Source organism: Lontra canadensis, unplaced genomic scaffold (assembly GCF_010015895.1).
Source record: "Lontra canadensis isolate GAN:19392208 unplaced genomic scaffold, GSC_riverotter_1.0 scaffold106, whole genome shotgun sequence".
In the NCBI taxonomy this organism is placed as follows: Eukaryota; Metazoa; Chordata; class Mammalia; order Carnivora; family Mustelidae; genus Lontra; species Lontra canadensis.
In genome coordinates this window covers 2955085-2976857 of record NW_022631100.1, presented here as the reverse complement: position 1 = coordinate 2976857, position 21773 = coordinate 2955085, and the positions used below count along the sequence as shown (strand labels likewise).

The window sequence follows — 21773 nt, the reverse complement described above, 5'->3', positions numbered from 1 at the left end:
ATATTCATCTCTTTCATCAGTGTTTTATAGTTTTCAGAGCACTGCTCTTTCACCTCTTAGGTTAGATTTATTCCTAGATATTTTATGGTTTTTAATATAATTGTAAATGGGATCAATGTCTTAATTTGTCTTTCTGGTTCTTCATTATTGGTATATAGAAATGCAACAGATTGTCTGAAAAACAATCTGAAGGGTTTGAAGAGGTGGGGGGGTGGGAGGTTGGGGGAACCAGGTGGTGGGTATTAGAGAGGGCACGGATTGCATGGAGCACTGGGTGTGGTACAAAAACAATGAATACTGTTATGCTGAAAATAAATTTTAAAAAATGATTATAAAAAAATAAAAGGGGGGAAAAAAAGAAATGCAACAGATTTCTTTATGTTGTTTTTGTAACCTGTGACTTTACAGATTTTGTGTATCAGTTCTACAGATTTTTGGTGCAGTCTTTTGGGTTTTCTATATAGAGTATTATGTCATCTGCAAATAGTGAAAGTTTGGCTTCTTTTGTGCCAATTTGGGTTCCTTTCATTTCTTTTTGTTGTCTGATTGCTGTGGCTAGCACTTCCAGTATTAGGTTGAATAACAGTGGTGAGAGTAGACATCCCTGTCTTGTTCCTGACCATGGAGGAAAAGCTCTGTTTTTTTTTCCCCATTCAGAATAATATTAGTTGTGGGTTTTTCATATATGGACTTTATTATGCTGACATATGTTCTTTCTAACCCTACTTTGTTGAGAATTTTTGTCATGAATGGATGTTGTACTTTGTCAAATACTTTTTCTGCATCTATTGAAAGGGTCATATGGTTCTTATCCTTTCTTTTATTAATGTGGTGCATCAAATTGATATGTGAATATTGAACCATGCTTGCAGCCCAGGAATAAACCCCACTTCCTTTATTCACAGACAATTCCACCAAACATTTAAAGAACAGCTAATACATATTCTTCTCAAACTATTCCAAAAAATAGAAAAGGAAGAAAAATATCCAAAATCATTCTATGAGGCCATGATTGGTGAATGATTCTTTTAATGTACTGTTGGGTTCAGTTTGCTGTTGAGAATTTTTGCATCCATGTTCATCAGGGATATTGGCCTGTAGTTTTCTTTTTAGGGGAGTCTTTTTCTGGTTTTGGTATCAGGGTATTGCTGGCCTCATAGAATGAATTTCAAAACTATTCTTTGTAATAGTTTGAGAAGAATAGATGTTAACTTTTCTTTAAATATTTGGTAGAATTTGTCTGTGAAGCCGTCTGGCCCTGGACTTTGGTTTGTTGGGAGATTTTTATTATTGATTTTTATTATTGATTCAGTTTCTTTGCTGGTTATCAGTCTGTTCAAGTTTCTATTTCTTCCTGTTTCAGTTTTGGTAGTTTATAAGTTTCTAGGAATTTATCCATTTCTTCTAGGCTGTCCAGTTTGTTGGCACATAGTTTTTCATAATCTTCTCTTATGATTGTTTGTATTTCTGTGGTGTTGGTTGTTGTTTCTCCTCTCTTGTGCGTGATTTTATTTGGGTCCTTTTTCTTTTCTTTTTGATAAGTGTGGCTAGGGGCTTATCAAGTTAGTTAATTCTTTCAAAGAACCAGCTCCTAGTTTCATTAATCTTTCCATTGTTTTTTTTTTTTTTTTTTTGTTTTTTATATATTTATTTTTAATTTTTTTTTTTTCCTTTCTTCTGTTGGTTTTGAGCTCTTTTTTTTTTGTCCTTTCTATCCTTTAGGTGTAAGTTTAGGTTGTTTATTTGAGATTTTTCTTGCCTCTTAAGGTAGGCCTGTATTGCTATATACTTCCCTCTTGTGACCACTTTTGCTGCATCCCAAACCTTTTGGACCATTTTGTTTTCATCTTCATTTGTTTTTATGTATTTTTTATTTCTTATTTGATTTCCTGGTTAACACATTCATTGTTAGGAGCATGTTGTTTAAGCTCCATGTATTTGTGGACTTTTCAAAAAAAAATTTTTTTTTTTTTTTGTGGTTGACTTCAAAAAATGATCAAAAAATATGGATGGTATGATCAGTCTTTTTGTACTTGTTGAGGCCTGATTTGTGACTTAGTATGTGATCTGGTCTGGAGACCATCCCATGTGCACTTGAAAAGAATATGTACTCTGCTGGTTAGGATGGAATGTTCTGAATATATTTGTTAAGTCCATGTGGTCCAGTGTGTCCTTCAAAGCCATTATCTCTTTGTTGATTTTCTGTTTAGATGATGTATGCATTGATATAAGTGGGGTGTTAATGTCCCCTACTATTATTGTATTATTATCAATTAGGTCTTTTATGTTTCTTTATTATTTAATGTATTTGAGTGTTCCCATACTGGATGCATAAATATTTATAATTATTAGATCTTCTTGTTGGATTATCCCATTTATTATGATATAATACCCTTCTTTATCTCTGTTACAGTCTTCATTTTAAAGTCTAGTTTTCCTATAAAATTATTGCTACTCTGGTGTTCTTTTGACATCCAGTAGCATGATAAATGGTTCTCTATCCCTTCACTTTCAATCTGCAGGTAAAAAATGAGTCTCATGTAAGCAGCATATAGATGTTTGTTTGTTTTTTTACTCTGTGTTTTTTGATTTGAACATTTAGTCCATTTACACCCAGAATAATTATTGATAGATATGTACTTAGTGCCATTTTATTATTTGTTTTGTCATTGTTTCGGGAAGTGTTCTCTGTTCCTTTCTTGTCTTTGTCACTTTTGGTCTTTCCTTTCTACTCAAGGAGTCCCTTTTAATATTTCTTGCAGGGCTGATTTAGTTTTTTTTTGTCTGGGAAACTCTTTTTTCTCTCCTTCTCTTCTGAATGATGGCCTTGCCGGGTAGAATATTCTTGGCTACAGATTTTTCCCATTCAGCACTTTGAATATGTCATGTCACTCCCTTCTGGCTTGTCGTGTTTTTCTTGAGAAATCTGCAGCCAGCCTTATGGGTCTTCCCTTGTAAGTTAAGGACTTCTTTTGTCTTGCTGCTTTTAAGATTTTTTTCTTTATCACTATATTTTGCAAATTTAGTTACAGTATTTTTGGTGTTGGCCTACTTTGGTTGATTTTGATGGGAGTTCTTTGTGTCTCTTGGATCTGGATATTTGTTTCCTTCCCCAGATTAGGGAATTTTTTTGCTATTATTTCTTCAAATAAATTTTCTGCCCCCTTTTCTCTCTTCTTCTTTTGGGACTCCTATAATACAAATGTTATTACTTTTGATGAAGTCACCCAGTTCCCTAAGTCTATTCTCATGTTCCATAATTCATTATCTCTTTTGTCCAGCTTCCTTGTTTTCCATTATTTTGTCTTCTGTATTGCTAATTTATTCTTCCTTTTCTTCCAGCCTGGTGTTCATTGCCTCAAGCCCATTTCTAATCTGTTATTGAAATTTCATTTCTGACAGATTCTTTTAAACTCTATTATTTCTGTGTGATGGTCTTCCTGAAGTCTTCCATTCTTTTCTCAAATTCAGAGAGTATCCTTATGATGCCTTAAATTCTCCATCAGGCACATTACTTATATTTGTTTCATCTAGATCTCTATCCATAACCTTATCTTAGTCTTTCATATGGTCTGAATTCTTCCATCTTGGCACTTTGTTTAAGTCTCTGCTGCCTCCTCCCTCTCCCCCTCCTCCCCCTCTTCCTTCTTCACCACCATCTCCTTTCTTATTTTCTTCTTCTTCTTCCTCTTCCTCTTCTTCTTCTTCCTCTTCTGTGTGTCTTCCTCTCTCACTTTAGTTGTAGAATTTGTTCAGGTTCATTTCTGGGAAATTTAGGATGATCATTATCTACTTGTGTTTGTGGGACAAGATGAGCCTATAGTCCCCCTATCCTGTTTCCATCGTTCTCTGTATAGTGATCTTTTTAAATCTCTCAAAAGCTCCCATATGGACTTTCATGAGACTGTATGATGATCATGGTAGGCTGGATAATGGCCCCCAAATATATCCAGGTCATTAACTGGAGTCCATAAATGTTATAGGGCAAAATGGACTTCACAGATATGATTAAGGATTTTGAGATTGAGAGATTATCCTGGATTCTCCGGGTGGACCCTAAATGTAATCACAAGTGTCCTTAAAAGAAGGAAATAGATATTTGACATGAAGAGGAGAAGGTGATGTGACTGGAAGCAGAGAATGGCATGATGTACTTTGAAGGTGTTGGGAGGGACCACAATCTAAGGAAAACAGAAAATTACTAGAAGCTGAAAAAGACAAGGAATAGTTTTTCCCCCTCAGGACTTTAGAAGGAGTCAGCCCTGTCTGTGCTTGACTTTAGTCCAGTGAAGTCAATTCAGACTTCTGGCACCCAGAAATGTAAAAGAATACATTGTGTCTTACGCCATCAAGTCTGTGATAATTTATTATAGCAGCCATGGAAAACTAAGACAGATTTTGGTACCTGGAATTAAGGTACAGCTATAAAAAATATCTAAAAACATGGAAGCAGCTTTGGAATTGGGTAGTGAGTAGATAGAAGAATTTTGAGGTGCAAAATAGAAAAAGCTTAGATTGCCTTGAGCGGACTGTTGATAGAAACACAGACAGTAGAGATGCTGCTGGTTAGGGCTCATGTTATTGGAAAACGGAGGAAAGACAAACATGGCAGAAAGCTTGGCTGAATTGTGTCCTGTCCGTATATCAAAAGCAGAATTTGTAAGTGGGGAACTTGGACCTTTCGCTAAAGGGATTTCCAAACAAAGTGTTGAAGGCATGACCTGGTTTCTTCTTGTTGCTTATAGTAAAATGTGAGAGGGGAAAGATATACTGAGGGAAAAAAAAACTGTTATGTAAAAGAGAAATGGGACTTGATGACTTGGGAAATTCTCAGCCTATCCAGGTAGCAAAAGTGCTACAATTAGGAGATTCACTGTTAGGAAAGTGTTCTCTGGAGAAAAAGCAAGGATGTGGCGGAACAGTGTTTTGTGGGTCCCGAAGAGACTGGGTGTGTTACACATGGTTTCCCTCAGCCATCTTAGCATCTTAGCAGAAGCCAGAAATAGAAATAAGATTATCTAAGAAGGACCCATGGTTGTTTAACGTAATGAGTCTCTGTGGCTTGCAGGGAGACTCATGAGGTTTTTGAGGATGTCATACCAATAGGAGCATTGTCAGTTTGAACAAAGGGAGATGAGAAAACAAAAAGTAAAAAGGCTGTTTGGGGTGCCTGGCTGGCTCAGTTGGTTAAGCATCTGGCTTTGGCTTAGTTTATGATCTTAGGGTTCTGGGATCGAGCCCCGCATCGTGTCATCAGGCTCCCTGCTCAGTGGGGAGTCTGCTTCTCCTTCTCCCTCTGCCGCTCCCCCTGATTGTGCTCTCTCTCTCTCTCTCTCTCTCAAATAGATAAATAAAATCTTGAAAGGAAAAAAAAAGGGAAAAGGCTGCGGGACTCCCAAAACCCTGCAGGCAGGAAACAGACTGATGAGGCTATTCAGCTGTGAACACGTGCTACCTTTCCTAAAAAAAATGACTCAGTCTGGAGCGCAGGCCAAGAGGATGGAACCTTCTGCCACATAGGATTACTCCTAGGTCTTGACATCTAATAGGATTTGCCCTCTGGGATTCCAAAATTGCGTGGGCCTGGTGACTCCTGTTTTCCTTCCACTTCCTCCCTTTCTGAATGGCAGTGTCTACAACTCTTACACTGCGTCTGTCCCACCATTGTGTTTTGGGAGTAGAGAACTTGATTTCTAGTTTCACAAGTCTGTAGATAGAGAGGAATTTTATTCCAGGATGATGGATCACACCAAAGTTTCACCCCTAGCTAGTTTAGATGATTTAGACAATGAGATTTAAGACTTCTGAGTTGATATTTTAGATGAACATTTGGACATTGGGTTGATGTTGTAATGTGTTGAGATTTTTGGATGTTGGGATGAGGTAAATGTATTTTGCATGTGGGATAGATATGAATTTTAGGGCAGGCTGTGATGAGCTGAAAAATGGCTACAAACATATCTAGGTGCTTATACCTGGAAACTGTGAATGTTATTTCACATGGCAAAATGGATTTTGTAGATCCTTCAGTCAAGCATGGGGAGATTATTCTGGATTATCAAGGTGAGACCTAATGTGCTTTGAAGATGGAGGAAAGAGCCACCGGTCATGGATACAAGCTATCACTAGGGCAAGAAAATGGGTCTTCCTCTTAGGTCACTCAGAAGGAATCAGCCCAACACCTTGACTTTAGCCCACTGATACCAATTTTAAACTTCTGGATTCCAGAAGTGTGAGAGAATAAATTTGTGTTGTTGTAAGCCATCAAAATCTGTGGCCATTTGTTATAGCAGCCACAGAAGGTAAATACACCAAGCTTCAAATTAATTTGGGGCTTATCTACAATTTGCAATATTCAGTTGTTCCATCTAGGAATGTGGTAAACCTTTCCATTTATTTGAGTCTTTTATTTCTCTCAAGGTGTAATTTTATTCAAACAGGTTTTGCAGATTTTGTGATGACTTTACTATGGGTGTTATAGTGAATGGAATTATTTTAAACACTTGAAAGAAGGAAAGAAAGAAAGAGAGAGAGAGAGAAAGAAAGAAAGAAAATCTGGGTGCCTGGCTGGCTCAGTTGGAGGAGCATGCCACTCTTGATCTCAGGGTCATGGGTTTGAGCCTCATGTTGGGTGTAGAGATTACTTAAATAAATAAATATTTTAAAAAGAGAAAAACTATTTTTGAGTTTATTTTGAAGGACCACAAAGGGTAAAAGCAAGTGACAGCTTATTTATTGGAAATGAATTTTTGTTCCTTTCTCTAGAGTAGATTTTTTAATGGAATATAGTCTTTTTAGGATTAGGTGTCACATTTTATATTTATTTGTCTTCAGAATTTTAGCATAATTTTAGGAACACAATGAATGTCCCAAAGTGTTATGCTAGTTAAGTATTATCTATCTTGAAATTCAATGAAACAACCTTAACAAATCTCCTACACACATTTTTTTAAAATTTTTTACTTTACTTGAGAGAGAGAGAGCAAGCAAGAGAGAGAGAATGGGCCAGGGGGAAAGGGGCAAGATGTAGGGGAAGAAGCAGATTCCTCACTGAGCAGGGGACGGAATATGGGGCTCAATCACGGGATCCCAAGATCATGACCTGAGCTGAAGGCAGACACTTAACCAACTGAGCCACCCAGGTGCCCATTCTATTACATAGTCTTTATAAACTCCAGATATATAATAGTATCTTGTAAATAATTGACTGTATTTTTTAGTCTTTGTCTTACTGTTGTACATTTTATTGTCCTATTCCTTCAGAGGCAAGGCTGGCTCTGAAAAAATATATTGCAAAGGTCTCTGGAGCTGTTACAGACACAGAAAAGGGACCAGGGAAGCTCTTTAAGGATGACAAGGTACTGCATTATGATTATTGTTCATTCTGAAGTCTTTTGAGATTTTTGCTTTCCCTCTTTAATTTCTATACTAATGCTCTAGAGGTAGGTGGTGGTCCTTACTGCTGTCTTGTCCCTCCTTCCAACTTTCCTCCTACCCTTCTTCCCTCCCTCCTTCCTTCCCTTACTCCTTCCTTAGTAAACTACTAGTAAGAAATAGACTGATAAAAATTAAATGAAATAGTATTAAGGAGTGACATAGAGATGTATGTACTAAGTATCACACTCAATAGCATGATACTTTTTCAAAAAAATAAATTTATTTATTTTTTGAGAGAGAAAACATGAGCATGCATGAGCAAGGGGGGAGGGGGCGGGGCAGAGGGACAGGAAGACAGAGTCTTAGGCAGACTCTGCACGCTGAGTGGGGATCCTGATGCAAGGCTCAATCTTACAACCCTGAGATCACCATCTTGAGATCATGACCTGAGTCGAAATCAAGAGACACGTGCTTAACTGAGTCAGCCAGGCTCCTGAACTTGAATACATTTTTTAAATGTATTGTTGAGTGGAAAAAAAAAATCAGGAAAGACTACAGAGATTTTCATAAACTTCAAGACCAAGCAAAATAAAACTGTATTGTTTAGGGATACCTACGTATAGAGTAAAACTATTAAAAAAGAAAACAAAGTTATAAGCACAGGTTGTCATTATCTCTTGGAGGAGGATTGGGAGATGAATTACAGGCAGGGCACAAAATAGCGTCATTCTGGCAACGTTCTGGTTATTCTGTTGATTAGTGGTGTCTACTGCTATTCATTTCATTAAGTTTTGCTTTAAAACTTACATATTTATCATATTTTAGGTTCTTTGTATACATATATTTCATATTCAAAGTTTACATAATGGTAAAAAAAGATACACAAATATAAGGAGAGCTAATTGTCAAGCCAACTTCCCAAATTTACCATATACTAAGTTCTGCATATAGAGTAGTTTATTGCTTTGGATATACACTAAAATAAGAAAATGTGCTCCAGGTACCAGAAATGTGTTTTGGTTTTAAATTCTCTCTCTCGGGATGCCTGGGTGGCTCACTCGGTTGGATGACTTGATTTCAGCTCTGGTTGTGATCTCAGGGTGATGGAATGGAGTCCCACATAGGGCTCCTCACTTAGTGGGGAGTCTGCTTGAGATTCTCTCTCTCTCTTTGTATGCCCCTCCCCCTGCTTGGGCGTGCACTCTCTCTCTCAAATAAATAAGTCTTTATAAAAATAAATTATGTCTTGCATTTCTGTGCAAGATGTTCTGTGAGTTCCTTGTAACTTAAAATTCTGATGAAAAGGAATTACCTATTGCTCAAAATGTAATACATCCCCACCTCTGAGAACATGAGAAGTTACACATTTTACTTGTGGTTGTAAAACACTTTACAAAAAATCTCTTTTGAGACCAACAAAATATAGGCAAAATTCTATTAGAATCTATTGGATTCTAATTCCCAGCTATTGGATCTGGGAAACAAAAATTTCCTGCCACAGACAGTACCTTGTCTAACAAGTTACTATAAAAGCTTTTTTAATTTCAATTTTTAAATATTTGGTTATTTGAACTGGAAAACACTGTGTATATGTAGTAATAATTAGGATAAAATTGAAATGCCTAAAGTAAACTTAACTTTCTTTCTTCCATTTCCAGTCTTACTACCTTACCCTGTGGTTCTGTTAACAAGCTTGTGTTAATTTCACCATACTTGTCCCATCACTTCTATAAATATATGTACGCACACGTAAACGTGCATACGTTTTATAAGGTTTTGTTTTTATATAAGTGGGATTACACTATACATTTTATTCTTTTTTTAAAACTACATATAATTCCTTAATTTGCTTTTCTTTCTTTTAATAATATATTATGAACATCTTTTCAAATCCACTTGATTCTACCTATGTCTACATGTAGTACTGCTTATTTAATAATATGGACAGGCCATACAATAAAGCATTCATTTCTCTTTCTTATTACTAACCATAAAGCAAGTAAACATCTTATTTTTTTAAGACTTTATTTATTTATTTGAGAGACAGAGATCACAAGTTGGCAGAGTGGCAGGCAGAGGGAGAAGGAGAGAGAGAAAGAGACTCCCTGCCGAGCAAGGAGCCTGATGCAGGGCTCTATCCCAGGACTCTGGGATCATGCATGACCTGAGACGAAGGCAGATACTTAACTGACTGAGCCACCAGGGGCCTCCAAGTAAACATCTTAAAGCAGACGCCCTCAGTTTGCTGTGCATGGGCAGAGTTAGCTTTGCAGTGCAAACTGAGATGTTTTCAGTGAGGTGGAGCTCTTCTGGAATTTCTTGCACTTCCTCTCCTCTGAACCATCTGAGAGGGAATAAAATAGCATTGTCTGTTTAGTTGCCTCTGGGTCATACCATCCATCTGTTCTTCTCCAACCTTTGCAAACACTTCTCCTCTCACAGGGCCCACTGAAACTAAAGAATTAGGGAGAGGGTATTCACTGGCCCAAGACTTCATGACTCTCGATTATGAGTTTTATTATATATGACATTCCACTGATGTTAGAGCTGTGTGTCCAACATAGCAACTAGTAGCCACATGCAGCTGTTTTAAGTTAGAATTAATTAAAATTAAATCAAATTAAAAATCCAGTTCCTCGGTCAGACTAGCCCCTTTTCTAGTACTCAGTGGCTATAAATGTCAAATGGTGACTGGTTTGGACAATGCAGATAGCACGTTTCCATCATCCTAAAAAATTGTGTTGCACAGTGCTAGTTTCGAGATACTACAGAGTTTTATTTTCCAATAAACAAGTAGAAAATAAACTCTTTGTTTCTGTCTCTAGAATACCATCCTCACTGCATGCCGTGTAAAAAATGAGTGGTTGGAAACCAATCTGGAAGCTTCCATTAACGAGATTTTTGAACAGAAACAACAATTGGAAGATATTGTGACTCCTATCTTCACAAAAATGGCAACACCGCGTAAGTTTTGCATGAAAATGGTTTGAATGTCAGAAAAGATGAATATGAGGTTCAGTATTGTTATTTCTGAGATACTCTGATTTTAACAATCTTCATTAAATAGCCATTAACCTTTTACCAGCACATATACAAATATGAACTCTCTGGGTTTGTTACTAGTTTCAGTATTAAGAATAACTAAAAATAATAACTGAATTATTTTTACAGAGAATGTCTAATACTAATCTTACTATTGTCACCATTAATCATCGTTTAATTTTACATAATTTACTGTGCCTTTGATTTTCAAGGCTTGTCCTCCTAGGAGATAGAGTGGCAGAATTTGAAAAAGCACTTTCAGTTTTATAACTGTATTTTGTAAAGCCTGTTGGGGGAATACTCTTCTGTCCCTGGGGAGGGTGCACTATCAGAATCTTGGTGGCAGGCATACCTAAGAATTTTTAAAATATCAGGCTTATTGGGATATAATTCTTAGACTATAAAATTCACCATTTCAGAATGTACAAGTCAGCAGTTTTCAGTGTATTCACAGAGTTATATAATCATCACCACCATCTAATCTCAGAACATTTTATCACCCCCCCCAAAAAAAAACACTATTGGCAATCACCTCCCGCCTCCTACGAGCCTCCGGCAACCACTAATCATCCTTTTTTCTGTAGTTTTTCCTGTTCTGGACATTTTCACAAATCATACAATCTGTGGCATTCTGTGTCTGGATTCTTTCATTTAGCTTATTGTTGTCAAGGTTCCTCCATGCTGGAACATGTTTCACTGTTCCTTTTTTTTTCCTGAATAATATTCTGTTGGATGGATTCAAATTTATCCGTGCATTAGTTGGTGGATATTTGAGTTTCCATGCTTTTGGCTATTATAAATAACAATGTTGTGAACTTTCCTGTACAAATTTGTGTGACTGCTGGTTTTCATTTCTCCTGGGAGAATTGCCAGGCTGTGCCTAATCATTTGAGGAACTGCTGAATGTTGCCAATAGGCAGTATATGTGAAGATTCCATTTTCTCCACATCATCATCAACATTTGTTATTGTCTTTTTAAAAAATTTAGCCATCCCAGTGGGTGTAAAGTGATACCTTAATGTAGTTCTAATTTGTATTTCCTTAATTATGGATGATGTTAAGCATCTTTTTATGTGTTTACTGGCCATTTGTATGCTTTCTGTGGAGAGGTATCTATTTGAATCCTTTGTCCATTTTCAAGCTGGGATGTCTTTTTATTGTTGATGTGTAAGAGTTCTTTATGTATTTTGTGGAGTCAAGTCCCTTATCAGATATATGCTTTGCAAAGATTTTCTCCCATTCTGTGGATTATCTTTTCATTTTCTTGTGTTCTTTGAGACAGAAAAGGCTTTAAGTTTGAAGTCCAATTTATCCGTTTTTCCTTTTGTTGCTTGTGTGTGTCATGTCTAAGAAACATTGCTTTATCCAAGGGCACCAAGATTTACTCCTTTGTTTTCTTTGTAAGAGTTGTGTAGTTTTAGCTCTTTTCTTTTAGCTCTATGGTCCATTTTAAGTTATTTTTTATATAGGATGTGAACTCATTCTTTTGAATGTGAACACTCAGTACCTAAGATTTTTTTGTTTATCAAAAGGCGCTATGGTTTTTTTAAAGGTTAAGACAATCAAATCTAGATCTTCTGGCAGAATATCCCTTGCCGTCTTTACCCAGTATCTGTAGAGCTTATGCATAGCCCATGCCTAGTCCCCTGAAGGGAGACAGAGGCTTGACACTGTCCTTGTCTGTAAGCAGCCCGCCACCCAGTTTGCGAGCGAGCGTGCATACCTGAAAAGTTAAACTCAGTGCTGTGTATGTTCAAAGATGCCTAAGTATGAAGAGGAAGCATCATGGAAGAATTAGAATTGCCTGAATGGACAATGGGTAGCGAGTGTGGAACATGAAGGGAATTCTAGAATGAAAGCCCAGTATGATGATGAAACGTTCAACCACGGGAATGGAGAAGTGGCCAAGATCCATTTGGCTGATTGTGTTTGAGTCTGTGAGCGGCAGGAAAAAACAGAGTTGGAAAGTTAACGGTGCTCACTTCATTAAAAGTACTGAATTATAAGCTTGGAAGTTTGGTCTTTACTTCCAGGGCAGAGGGTTGCCATTAAAAGCTTTGGGCAGCAGAGAAGAGGAATTTAGTAGGGGAGAGCATATGGCTTTCCTTATAAAATGGCTGAAGAAGAGATTAGAGAGAGTGAGACCAACATAATCCAGGAGGGAGATGACTAAGGCCGGAATTACTGATGGTACCGTTTGCTTCCCACTGTCTCCCTCTGTTCCACCACTGCCGTTAGCCTGGCCCGTAAGCTCTCCCTGCTTCCCTTCCCATCTTCCAGGAAGACCACCTCTCACGCCACGTCTCCTACATGCCCGCCAAGCACCCAGTATCTTACACTTTCGTGTTATAGAAGTGTTAGGTCTTGATGGAACCTCTGAAATGACCCCCTCAGTTTACAGTGAAGAAAGTGAAGACCAGGGAGGGCAAGCAGCTTATTCAAAGTTATTCTATTCATAGCAGAATTAGGAAGAATAATACCGGCTCTATGGGAAATGTGACCTCATAGCGTTAAATATTAAAAAAAAAAAAGAGAGAGAGATGGGTAGGGGAAAATTCTTGACTTGACATAACACCAAGGCTTAATTAATGACTGGTTCAGGCTGGGGCATACTCATTTATTTCATGCCAATTATTTTTAAAAATGGCTTCATTTTTATTTTATAAAACAAGCTAATTGAGTGTAATTTTAAAATCTGCTTCCTTTCAGGTCACGTGAAAAGTGGCAAATCTGTAGCCTAAGCCATGGTCAGAAAAGAAGTCAAGATCACACCTTCTACTGAACATGTATTTTATGAAAGACCACACTTCCTTCTAGTATTTATAAAAGCAAACTTAATACACCAACTAGAGTTAAGAAAATCGATGTGGGGTTTTATAAAAAGGTTTAAGTATGAAATTAAATCACCCTTTTTAAAATTTTACCCTATTCAGCATGCTTACATCCAGACGCTCTGGCCTTGCCTCTGCCACAAGTGCAGGACCGTGTGAGTCCCACATGCTCTTTCCAGGGAGCACGTGGGTACAAATCACTCACCAAGGCTCTCCGCAAGGCCCCCCGTCTGCACAGAGAACCTGACAATTTTCTGTGTAACTGAGGCAGGACATTTCCATTCAACTGAGGAATTATATTTAAAAAAAAAAATGTATTAGGAAAAATTCGTTCTTCCTTTCTCAAAAGGAAACTATAGAACGCCATTCTAGAGCAATGAAATAATAAGCTATTACTATTCACATCCAAATTAAAATTTACCTGTGAGGTGGCATTTAGTCTGTTAGTTAAACCTCGTTTCTTTATCTTTAACTTCTACCTCCTTGGTCTCTCCCTCTCTCTCTCTCTCTCCACACACACACACACACAAACACACACACATATTTAGATTTATCCTAATCTGTAGGTTTGGCGATATAGAAATTTTACCAGGACTCCATGGTATCTTTCTTTCTGTTCTGTTTTATATTTTTTAGGTTTTAAATATCACTGCTGGTTTCATGTTAGTGATTTGGAATGTCTTTTTTTCCCTAGTTTATCTGAAAGCCCCTGAACCTCCCATTATTCTGATTTTGTGGAAAACTTTTCTAGAAAGAACATGTTTAAGAAAAAAACCCACATTTATTTGTTGTCCTTATGACTTTCTTTTTTGTCCTTCCCTGAAAGCTGGTTTTTCCTTATAGAGGGGAAAGAAAAGCAATAAGGAATTTAGTAATTCCTTGTCGGTTGACACTTTCTCAACCATGATTTTTTGGTAACACTTTTCAATTTGTGTCACAGATTTTTAAGTTTTGAGATCATTTTTATGCATGAGCACTTGAGTTTCAGTTGCCTTAAGCAAAAGAACAGGACAGTAACGGTCACTCCCCCTCTGGTAGGCCCAGTGGTGTTTTGGGAGCCCTACAAAGGAGGAGGTGGTTCTGTGTTTGCTCCGTCCTTCTCCTGCTGTGAGAAGTCCATTACCTTTAAGCACTGCAGCAATTTGGGACAAGGCTAGTTGCCATTTTTACTATTTCTGCTCTAACTCTCTGTTTTCTGAGCCTTGCTCTTGAGTATGACATGACTTCCCAGGCATGTGGTCCCGGTAATTAGGGTGGATTCCTGAATCTCACTTCAGAGATTCCTAGGTGAGACTGAGGTACTTAGGGAGATTCTGGTACAAAATAAACCCCTCTCTCCTTTATCTTTCAGTCCTTATCTTCAAACTTCCTAAACCTTTTAATGTATATAGTTATGCTATCTTTTGGAATTCCCTGATTGGCACCTTTATGTCATTATGGTTCCTTTACTTACTTCTTCTTTTTTTAATTATTTATTTATGAGAGAGAGAGAGAGAGAGAGAGAGCACAAGCACAGGTTGGGGGAGGGGCAGAGGGAGAGGAAGAAGCAGGCTCTTCACTGAGTGGGGAGCCTGATGTGGGGCTCAATCCCAGGATGCTGGGATCGTGACCTGAGCCATTGGCAGACACTTAACTGAACCACCCAGGTGCTCTTGGTTCCTTTACTTTTTTTTTTTTTTTAAAGATTTTATTTATTTATTTGACAGAGAGAGAGATGGCAAGTAGGTAGAGAGGCAGGCAGAGGGAGAGGGGGAAGCAGGCTCCCCGCTGAGCTGAGAGCCGGATGTGGGGTTTGATCCCAGGACTCCGACACCATGACCCGAGCCAAAGGCAGAGGCTTAACCCACTGAGCCACCCAGGCGCCCCAGTCCCTTTTCTTTTTTAACAATCTCCTTTTCTAACACCTTCACTAGTTTCTATGGTCTGAATGTGCTTGTATCCCCCCAAATTCATATGTTAAGACCTAATGCCTAATGTGAAGGTGTTAGGAGATGGGGCTTTTCGAAGGTCTTGCCTTATGAAAGACTTGCCCCATGCACCATGCAAGGTTATAGTGAAAAGACATGCGTTGAGGAGATGGGCTCTCCCCAGACAGTGCATCTTCTGGCACCATGATCTTGGACTTCCCAGCCTCCAGAACTGTAAGAAATAAATGTTTATTGTTTATAAAGTATCCAATTGATGATCTTTTGTTATATGAACCAAACACCAGCTCCTGTTCTTCATTTTGTCTCCAGCAACGGAAACTTCTCGAAAGTCAGTCCTGGCTTACAATTTTATATGCCAGGTATACCTCAATAAAGCTGTAAAAAGGAAAAAAAAAACAAACACCACAATTCTGACCCTTGGCAAAGAAGTCTGTAACTCTCCACCGCATGGCCTTCTCTGTTCCCAGTGTTAGGTTCCCTCCTCCTTTGGGGCACCCATAGTGCTAATAGCTACATATATATTCTATTTAATCGTTCATGTTTGCCTCCCCATGTGAATTGTGAGCTTTTTGAGAGTAGGGGTTTTGTCATATTTTTCTTCATACCATAACGCCTGTAAGATAGTAAGTTAATAAATAACAGTTGAATAAATTCTCTTTTGGTGCTACCTTATTCCTGGAGCTCACTAGTCTTCCTTCATTTATAGAACTTATTCACCTTTTCTAAAAATGACTCCCGAACCCTCCTCTGCATATCTTGTTTGTGCCAGTGCCCCATTTTTACTCCCACTCTCCCAGTAGACTAGCCGCATGTACACACAGCATCATGACTATGTATCTAATTTTCTCCATAACCTTCTATTTTCTGACCTTTACCTTGGATTCTACATGACTCTGTAGTCATGTGAACCTGGTGATTACTAAGGGATTCCTGGATCTCACTTCAAAGATTCAATTGATGTGAGGATCTGAGTTTTGAGAGCTATAGTACTTCTCGTGATCTGTCATTGCATTGAATTATATATATATTCATAGGAGAGTTAAAATACCCTTGTGTTTTGAGTTTGAACTGTTACAGGTAGCTGCAGATGTTTTCTGAACACCCACAGAATAATTTCAGTTTGCATACTAGTAAATTAAATCACATTATTTGAGAAGTGGTCAAGCAAAGGCTAAATTCAGTGCTGTGATAAACTCTAGACAGTGGTTTCTAAGACTTCTGTATTTTCACTGGAAAAAAATGTGAAAAAATGGAGGACATTGAAATGACATCACTAAGAAAACAACTACTATCTGCTATCACTATTACTTAATAAGAGACATTTTAACATCAGAAAAGAACCAAAGGTATGATTCATTGTAAGGCTCTGCCCTTTAAATTGAATAAATTAAGCTTAATTATGGACTTGTATATTTTTCTCATTTTGCCATGTGTGCTGGAACTTTTGTCATGAATCACCACTGGTTTATGGTCCAGCCTTGGAGAACAACTGTCCAGACTGAGCTGAAGCGGGCAGAATGCTATTTAGGTTAACATGATGCCCCGAGTTGTAAAGGACTGACAATATATTGACACTTGATCTGTGATACATTATATTCTCCAAGTTGGCCACATCTCCTGCCCAACATGTTCTTCTTACAATGTGATCATGACCTTCCTCACAGAGAGAGGAGGGTCTCTGTTTTCTCCTCTTGAATCTGGGCAGGCCTGTGATTATAGTGGAAGTAATACTATGTGATTTCCATAGATCATAAAAAGGGATTCAGTCTCTAGCTAGTTCTTTTGAGATGCCCAGTCTTGGGAACCAGTCTGTATGGAAGGACCCATGTGGACAGAAACTGAGGCCCCAACCCGAAGCCCTGTCTGAGCTCCAGCTAGCAGTCCCCCGCCAACCTGCCAGCCATAGGAGTGAGACATCTTGGAAGTGGATCCTCCAATCAAGCCACCACAGCCAGTGCTATATGGAGCAAAGAGAAGCCTTCTCTGTTGAGTCCTGTGAAAATTGTAGATTTCAGTTAAATAAATGATTGTTGTTGTTTTAACCTACAAAGCTTTGTGTCTGTTTGTTATGCTGCAATATATAACATACCAATTTTGGACTCTGGAGTGAGAAATGGATGTAACAAACCCTAAAATATGTGGTATTGCCTTTTTGGGATTGGATGACAGACAGAAGCCCAAAGGGTCTAGAAGAGAGTGTCAGTGAAAACCTGCACAATGTTTAAAGGCCTCTCGGAGGTGATTAGTGGGAGTTATAAGAGAGGAAAGCGATAGTAGAAGCTGGAGAAAAGGGGCCCTTGTTAGGTGATGGTGGTAAATTCAATCACACTGTTGTGTAAGTAATGAACTTAATGATCATGGTAAGGATTTTCCTAGATAGTAGTCAAGTGCCACTTGGCTTTTACGGCAATATGAGAAGAGAGATGAGCTGAAAAGAACAGTTCAGTTTTCAAATGAAATTTAAAAGAAATATAATGCAGCCAGTACTCACTGGGTTTAAAAATAATATTGTTTCTCATGCCTAGCCTTTCTAGATGGCAAAAAGTTCTCAAACTAGGAAATGGATTCTGAGAAAAGATAAGAATCTCAGGTGAGATTGTGAGGTCATAAGACCTTAGAGATATCTAAGGTGGTGCCTCCTGGAACGTCTGTGCCTTGAGATGGGCTTTCTCAGTGCATCTAGGAAGATGACCTCTATCTGCTGGAGGCAATCATTGTCATAGCTAAACCAAAATGCAAAGAAAATAGCTCTCTGTCAATAATGGTATATATCAAGCTTAGAAACCATCTGATTGGTCCTGAGTCCTGTGCCCATTCCTGAACCGACTATTATATAGGGGGATGAGAAAATATGACTGACCAGCATTGTTTCAGCCAGATAATATAGTCTATTTTCAGAATATGCAGTTGGGGGAAACATACTGGGCAGCCTCTCAGCCCTCAGCTCCTAAAGCTATCATAGTCTACTCAGCTGGCTCTACCAAAACTGGTGAAATATGATTTATTATTGCTTTTTTTTGAGTTCTATGGGAAAGATTATGAGTTAAAGAAATTTGATCATCTCTATATTTTAGTTATACTCTGTCTCTAGCAGAACTATGTAATCTAGAGCCAACTATGAATTTTGTCCAATTTTTCTCAAGGTATGAAGATTTTTCTAAAAGCCATGGAGAATCTGAATTTTGGAATGTAAAGTTTCATGAGACTTTCCTGTAAGGTCTAGGTGACCCAGGTGAATCTGAGGGAACAGCAGGATAGAAACTAGATAGAAGGTGAAAGGACATTACTCAAAATGATATGAAAGCAGTTGAGAGAATTCAAGGTGACCAGCAGTACAGATAACATAAAGATGAAATGGGAGAAAGAGTAGTGAACTTGGTAACTAGGAGAGTTAAGGGTGGGCATGGGAAAGAGTAAGGAATGGGTATCTCAAGAGACAGCCTGTGAATAAGATGGCTTTATTGGCTGAATGGTTTAAAAGAACCATACCAGAAAACAACAAAATGCTGAAGGAAAAATTTTGGAGAATGGTATATGGGTACCAAAGGTGGTTGCTTCAATCAGGGCCAGACATAAAGCTGTTGACTAAAACTCTTTAGTTGCAAGTAGGAATTGAGACTTTGAATTGAAACATTCTTTGATATATAGTAATGGAGAAGATTGATTATAGATTTTGTAATCTCACTGCTGTGGTACTATTCTTGGTGCCCTGGGGAAGAGTATTATACTAGTATGACATAAGAATGAGTAGAATTTCATTGTCACAAAATAACCTCCTTGGAAGGAAACTATAAATTGATTAGCTGTTCATTTGTTTAAACTTGTACTGTGTTTTTAGTGATTAGATTTGAGGCAAAAATATATTAATTTTGACATCACAGAATTTGGGATACGTTTGTCCTCCTGTGAAGAGTGAGTAATGTTGGGCCAAAAGTGAGAAATTCCCATCAAAAAGAAGAGATAGGTAGAAAAAGATAAAATGGGAAAGGAGGAATGAAAAAGTCAGATAGGAGAGCAGGTAGTGTTGAAGAGGATTAGGGCTGGAGAATGAAAAACAGAATATATATTTAAAAACATATAAGAGGATCTTCTGTCTACATGGTGAATGACCATTTCAGCTATTATGTCAGGCAAAGAAAATCAGTTAAAACAGTTGTGGGTATAGACACAGCTCCAGCAAGCTTCCCTGGAACTGGATCACTTAGCTGCTTCGGGGTTGGGGGTGGGGATGTTATATGTAGCCAATCAGAGTGAAATTAAGTTGGCAAGCAACCAATGGGACTTAGGCATGGAAATGACTTTGGGTGTGATATCAGTTGGCAGTACTGTCCCTGGCAAACAGCCAGCAGAGCTGAGCATTTTTCTTTGTGATTTTCAAGAGCCTTCATCTTGATTTCAACTCAGAACCAGCTTGGCCTTGGAAGACGGTAACTCTGGTCTTGGTAGTTTGGAGAACTTGATTTGAGCGTGATGCTGTAATGACAGGTGGGGATGGAAGGAGGTGAGGATGCCAAGGACGTGAAGGGCAATTTGAGGGACAGGTGAAGTGATTTGAAGATGTAGCATTTTGAATCTCATTTCTGGCCCATTTCTGCTTCACACCAGGATCATTGTGGCTTATAGACCAAACAAGTACAAAACAAAGAACCAAAGATTATTGGGGATACTTCAGGAACCTCTAGGAATTTTTAGGTTAAGTTTAACTGCAGGGAAACATAAAACCGAATGAGTCCTTCTCAGGACCACCACGTAGATTTTTGCAGGCTATATTCTGCACAAGGGTGCCAGCTGAGGGTAGGTTCTTGGACTGAAATCAAACCTATTATTTATGTGCCAAGCCACGTGCCCTGTCATCGGGAAGGGGAACTTTTTCTAATTCACTTAAAGGCATTGTATGACAAAACCACAATTTTAGTCTTTTCCTTTGTTTTAGGTTATTCATCCCACTTCTCCATCCCAACCTTATCTGGTGTGACTCAACTTTGACCTCATTTCCCATTTGGGGTTTGGAGGGGCCCAAGAGAGGAGAAAAGGGACATGGGACTGACGTAGTAAAGGGGAATTCCAGAATGACTTGTACCCATAGAGGAAGAGGTACTGCTCCAAAAAAGTTCAGTTGATCAAATATTATGGAGAGCGTATTATGGGCCACATACTGTGTGCACAGCCTTAAGGAAAAAAAATATCCAACCCTGGGCCTTGAGAAACTCACTATTCAATGAGGAAGGCAAACACACCACTCATACAATGATTACGTGCAGAAATCAGTGCTGTTGCTCCCCTAGTATATGTAGAAGTGTGGAGGAAGTGTTCTTGGTGTTCCTATGATATGATCTTGGAGCAAGAGGTAGAAGAGAAAGTATCAGTGTGTGCTTCATGACAAGAAGAAAGGTGCTCAGATCCGAGGGTGGTACCATCTTAGGTAGAAAGAATGTGGATGCCGCACTCCTTTTCTTCTTTTTTTGCGTATCCTAACAGGTTAGTCTGTGGTGGTGAAAATAATAACTCCTATATAAATTCAAGTTAGGACTGAAAAAGCAATGCCAAACACGAACTCTTCCTTCTGGATGCAAAGAGAAGGTAACAGACCTGACTTACTCTGTGGGCGCTCAGCCACCTACACCATTGTAAATGGACATTTCCTAACACTTGTGTGTTCCATTGTTGTTTTGGGAGGTAAGTGCTTGTTTCTAAATTTCATCTTTCCTCTGCCCTCTGAACCTTTCTCAGGGCAGAAAGCCATCACAACGTCATCAAAAGAAGTCTGGTGGAACTGTTAAGATGTGAGTGAACACTGGCAGGGTGGCTTCATTTAATTATCAGTAGCATCAATACTATGTTCCTTCCTTCAGGGGCATGTGCTGAGCACAGCAGAGTGGTAGGCAGAAGGGGAGTCAGACAGTTCCTTAACCTCAAGGAGTCCTCTCACTGGGAAGACAGGAATTATGATGCCATGGGGTTGCTCTAACTGTCCAGTGGTGGCCTAGAAAGCCTCAGGCTGCCTCCTGCCAGGCCCAACCTAACCAACATGTATCTGGGATGAGAACGGGGCAATGGGGGCAAATAGGACCCAGACATTTGTTCCACAATTTGCACAGTTGTTGCAATTAGTTTTGTCCGTTTTATTATAGCTTTTGATGTGATTTTACTGCAGGGAACATCCCCTCACTCCAACCCCTAGTGGGGAATTAGGAGAGACTTCACAATTAAGGGACTCTTAAATGATCATTAAGAATTCAATAGGAGGGGCGCCTGGGTGGCTCAGTGGGTTGAGCCGCTGCCTTCGGCTCAGGTCATGGTCTCAGGGTCCTCAGTTCGAGTCCCGCATCAGGCTCTCTGCTCTGCATGGAGCCTACTTCCCTCTCTCTCTCTCTCTCTGCCTGCCTCTCGGCCTACTTGAGATCTCTCTCTGTCAAATAAATAAATAAAATCTTAAAAAAAAAAAAAAGAATTCAATAGGAGGGGCGCCTGGGTGGCTCAGTGGGTTAAGCCTCTGCCTTCAGCTCAGGTCATGATCTCAGGGTCCTGTGATCCAGCCCCGCATCGGGCTCTCTGCTCAGCAGGGAGCCTGCTGCTCTGCCTACTTGTGATCTCT

At 38.8% G+C, this 21773-nt stretch overlaps 2 protein-coding genes across 6 annotated transcripts in view; both read left to right on the top strand.

The window, feature by feature from the left end:
• The window catches only part of ANKRD45 (ankyrin repeat domain 45), a 51985-nt gene extending 34761 nt beyond the window's left edge, over positions 1–17224 (top strand). The window contains exons 4-6 of one of the 2 annotated variants that reach the window (XM_032838772.1): positions 7264–7358; positions 10203–10341; positions 16926–17224. In XM_032838772.1, coding sequence (XP_032694663.1) covers positions 7264–7358; positions 10203–10341; positions 16926–16951 — 260 coding nt within the window. In that variant the 3' untranslated portion in view covers positions 16952–17224. Of the gene's footprint in view, positions 1–7263; positions 7359–10202; positions 10342–13128; positions 13566–16925 lie in introns of those variants that run through there. The other variant, XM_032838771.1, reaches the window with a different exon arrangement.
• A 2279-nt stretch (positions 17225–19503) lies between these two features.
• SLC9C2 (solute carrier family 9 member C2 (putative)) overlaps positions 19504–21773 on the top strand; it is a 100158-nt gene continuing 97888 nt past the window's right edge. For 3 of the 4 annotated variants that reach the window (XM_032838802.1, XM_032838801.1, XM_032838799.1), the window contains exons 1-2: positions 19504–19663; positions 20657–20854. In XM_032838802.1, coding sequence (XP_032694693.1) covers positions 20719–20854 — 136 coding nt within the window. In that variant the 5' untranslated portion in view covers positions 19504–19663; positions 20657–20718. The remainder of the gene's footprint in view (positions 19664–20656; positions 20855–21773) is intronic. The other variant, XM_032838800.1, reaches the window with a different exon arrangement.